This window comes from Arachis stenosperma, chromosome 9 (genome assembly GCF_014773155.1).
Source record: "Arachis stenosperma cultivar V10309 chromosome 9, arast.V10309.gnm1.PFL2, whole genome shotgun sequence".
Classification (NCBI taxonomy): Eukaryota; Viridiplantae; Streptophyta; class Magnoliopsida; order Fabales; family Fabaceae; genus Arachis; species Arachis stenosperma.
The window spans coordinates 80,715,410-80,719,246 of NC_080385.1; the positions used below are offsets into that span (position 1 = coordinate 80,715,410).

Sequence of the window (3,837 nt, forward strand, 5' to 3'; positions counted from 1 at the left end):
ACCTGAAGGGTTGTTGGAAGAAAGATTCCACCTCTTGAATAAAGGAATGAAACTGTGACTTAGTCGTGTGTGGAATTTAAATACCATTTTATCCGAATGCTTGCACCCATTTGATGTAAACTTCTGAAAAATAATATACTACAATATAAGGCAGTTGAATTTAATTAATATTTAATTTCCAATAGAAAACTTAATTTTGTGTTCAATTTAATTAAATATTATATGTTGGAGACCAACAGCGACCAAGCATATAACCACGTTGGAGGGGATGTTTTATGATATGTTTGTCAAAGTACCACGGAGTTGCTTTGGTCTTATATTTAATCAAGCTTTAAAAAAAAACTAAAAAGGCGTAACATAAAATTTAAGAAATGATAGATGAAACTTTGATGACTTCATGGTATAGTATAATATATATTCTGGACCCAAAGATGCTACATATCAACAAAAAATGTGGCTCCATTTCATCACAAGTATATGAAGTAATAAAGTTTGCAACTCAAATTTGACTTTTATTCAAGCTGTTTTTTCTACTTAATTTTTCTTGCTTCTGGTCTTTAAATAATGCTTAAGATGGATTAGGATCAACTTGGGCAAGTTGAATTATTATTGTTACTAACAAAACTGCATGTCTTCTACACCGGGCATTAGATAATCATCAGCATTGCCATGGATAATTGCATTATTCAGCATAAAATATGTTCTAATTAATGAATAATATTACTTAATAATATATAAAATATTATAAAGTATAAATAATTCATAAAAAATATTAAAATATATTGATTAACAGCATGTGGATCCTTGCTTCTTATTCTGGCCAGGTCTTCCCCATATTTGACTCTCTTTCTACCTAGCTACCTAAGCTCTCTTACTACGAATTATGGCATACATGCAAGCAATTTCATATATTAATTATTATTGGAAATAATGAATAATAAGGAGTTAGAGACGTGGAAGCCAGTGATCCTCTAACTACGAATATTAATTTATACTTAGGACTTAGCTGCCCCATACTCTCTCATTTAATTTATACTATTCCTTTTCATCATCAATTCTAATTAATTACCAACTCCTTCTAACCTTAATTAGGTTCCAATTGCTGTTTCTACTGTTAGGTAGTAAGGATAAAGAGTATAAAGAGTTAATCTCGATATATTAAGGTTTTGAGTTTGATATGATCTTTTTAGGTGAAAATTTATGTGCAGTTGTTTTTATATTATATATTTTAATTGAATATTTTTACAGTTATTCGTGGTTAAGGTTGAAGGAGAAAGTTTTTGGTTAAGGTCTTCCAAGAAGATTTTGTCAAAACGTTGATCGTGTCATGGCAAGGTACAATGCATACTTTAATTCTTTTGATTTGTTAGTTTTGAAGTTGCAATTTAACTTATTATATTTGTACTATAAATTCTATGTTTCTCTTTATTTGTTTTACCTTAATGGGTTTCTAGAAAATTACTTCTAAGACTAGGAACTATTTCCCAACCTAGTTACAAGTCTTTGAATGTCCTTTTCATTGCCCATTTCCTTTGTAGCGAATAACACCCTGCCTCCTCTATTCTTCTAATCTTCACTTTGCGACCCCTTATAAATTTTCCGCCTAAAAAATTTAATAATTATCGATTAGGTTTTGTGATATGCCAAAGGATTGGATGGATCTACCGAGGTATAGCGAAGAGTATATCAATAGTGTTATTAGTTTTTTGGACTTTGCATACTCTGAGGGAGAACCGGACGGACGACAAATTCAATGTCCTTGTAAGAGGTGTTGTAACATTAATTGGTATAGAAGAGATGTGGTATTCGACCATTTAATAGCCGACGGATTTGTCAAGGGATATAGAACATGGATTAATCATGGCGAATGGGCAATCCCGATGGCGGTTGACGATGACACGGATGATGAAGAAGGTGCACGCGATGACATCGAAGGACTGCTTAATGATGCATTTGGAGATGTATCTCATGCTGAGGGTGTTACTGTAGGTCAAAATGAAGAGGCTAAAAAGTTTTACAATTTAATAGATGGGGCAAGTCAAGAGTTATACCCGGGTTGCAAGAAATTTTCTACATTATCTTTTACCATCCGTCTGTACTTGTTAAAGTGTTTGCACGGTTGGAGCAATGCCTCCTTCACTTCACTTCTTGAGCTATTGAAAGAGGCAATGCCTGACATTAACATACCTTCATCTTTCCATAAGACAAAGTCTATGATAAGAGATTTAGGTCTGGATTATAAAAAAATTTATGCTTGTCCTAATGATTGCCTCCTGTATAGAAAATAACTAAAGGATGAAAAACAATGTCGTGTGTGTGGAACTTCTCGATATACTGAAAATTCCAGTGATAATAGCGAGAACCAACCTGACAAGAAAGGTCGTCCTATTCCTGCAAAGACTCTGAGATACTTTCCTATAATTCCAAGACTTCAGAGATTATTTATGTGCTCAAAGACGGCAGCTAGTCTGAGGTGGCATGATGAGGAGCGCGTAAAAGATGGGACGTTAAAGCATCCTGCTGATGGCTTGGCATGGAAGAATCTTGATGAAATCGATGAAGAATTTGCAAAAGAATCTCGCAATATTAGACTAGGCTTGTCAAGTGATGGGTTCAACCCATTTCGTAGCATGAACATTTCATGGAGCACGTGGCCCGTGATGCTGATGGTATACAACTTGCCTCCGTGGATGTGCATGAAACCCGAATATTGTATGCTTTCTTTGCTTATTCCTGGGCCACAATCAACTGGTAAAGACATTGATGTGTATCTACAACCATTGATAGAAGACTTGAAGTTGTTGTGGGAAAAAGGAGTCGAAACCTATGATGCGTCAAAGAATGAGACCTTTCAAATGCGGGCAGCTCTTTTGTGGACAATCAACGATTTTCCTGCTTATGCTATGTTGTCTGGGTGGAGTACAAAGGGAAAGTTGGCTTGCCCTTGTTGCAACAAAAATACCAGTAGCTTACAACTAGAACACAGTCGGAAGACAGTTTATATGGACCATCGTGTCTTTTTACCCATGGATCATCCATGGAGAACCAATACAAGGTCTTTTAATGGGAAGCAGGAATTAAGACCCCCTCCACCTGTTATAGAAGGACCCGAAATTTTTGAGATGCTACAAAATGCTGAGAATGTCTTTGGAAAGAAGCAAAGTACATCAAATAGTTTCCCATGGAATTGGAAAAAAAGATCAATTTTCTTTGAATTGCCTTACTGGCACAAGAACCCACTGCGTCATAACTTAGATGTCATGCACATAGAGAAGAATATACTTGACAGTGTAATTGGAACTCTCTTGGATATCCCAGGCAAGACAAAGGACCATTTGAATGCTCGATATGACTTAAAAGATTTGGGTATCTGGAAAAATCTTCAACCAAAGGAGGTGAATAATGGCAAGAGAACAAAGTTGGCAAAGGCATGCTTTTCTATGACTGCTACAGAGAAGTCAGTTTTTTGTGGTGTTTTGAAGACAACAAAGCTACCTGATGGCAGTGTTTCGAATATATCACGCTGTGTACACATCTAGGAGAAAGAAAAGTTTCTGGATATAAGACCCACGATGCTCACTTTATGCTTCACTATTTACTGCCAATACCGATTAAAAGCATCCTTCCTGATCATGTGGCCATTCCGTTGATTTGACTAAGTTCCTTTTTTCGTCGCTTATGCAAAAAGTTCATCACACTGGAAGAGATAGATTTACTGGAGTTAGAGATTGTGGAAACATTATGCCAGCTTGAGAGGATCTTTCCCCCTAGTTTTTTTGACATAATGGTTCATCTTCCCATTCATTTAGCAAATGAGGTGAGATTGGGAGGTCCGGT

The 3,837-nt window shown here is 35.9% G+C and overlaps 1 protein-coding gene across 1 annotated transcript; it reads left to right on the plus strand.

The window, feature by feature from the left end:
* Nucleotides 1–1,880: 1,880 nt before the first annotated feature.
* On the plus strand, nucleotides 1,881–3,539 carry LOC130949646 (uncharacterized). The gene is made up of 2 exons (XM_057878308.1): nucleotides 1,881–2,275; nucleotides 2,348–3,539. The coding sequence occupies exons 1-2, from the start codon at nucleotides 1,881–1,883 to the stop codon at nucleotides 3,537–3,539; spliced, it is 1,587 nt and encodes a 528-aa protein (XP_057734291.1).
* The last annotated feature ends 298 nt before the right edge of the window (nucleotides 3,540–3,837 follow it).

What these genes read in the sequence shown, in the direction of transcription:
- LOC130949646 (XM_057878308.1), top strand. Translation starts at nt 1,881, where the DNA reads ATGGCGGTTGACGATGACACGGATGATGAAGAAGGTGCACGCGATGAC. An exon ending in TGTCCTAATGATTGCCTCCT is followed by an intron (nt 2,276 to 2,347) that starts GTATAGAAAATA and finishes TGAAAATTCCAG; the next exon opens with TGATAATAGCGAGAACCAAC.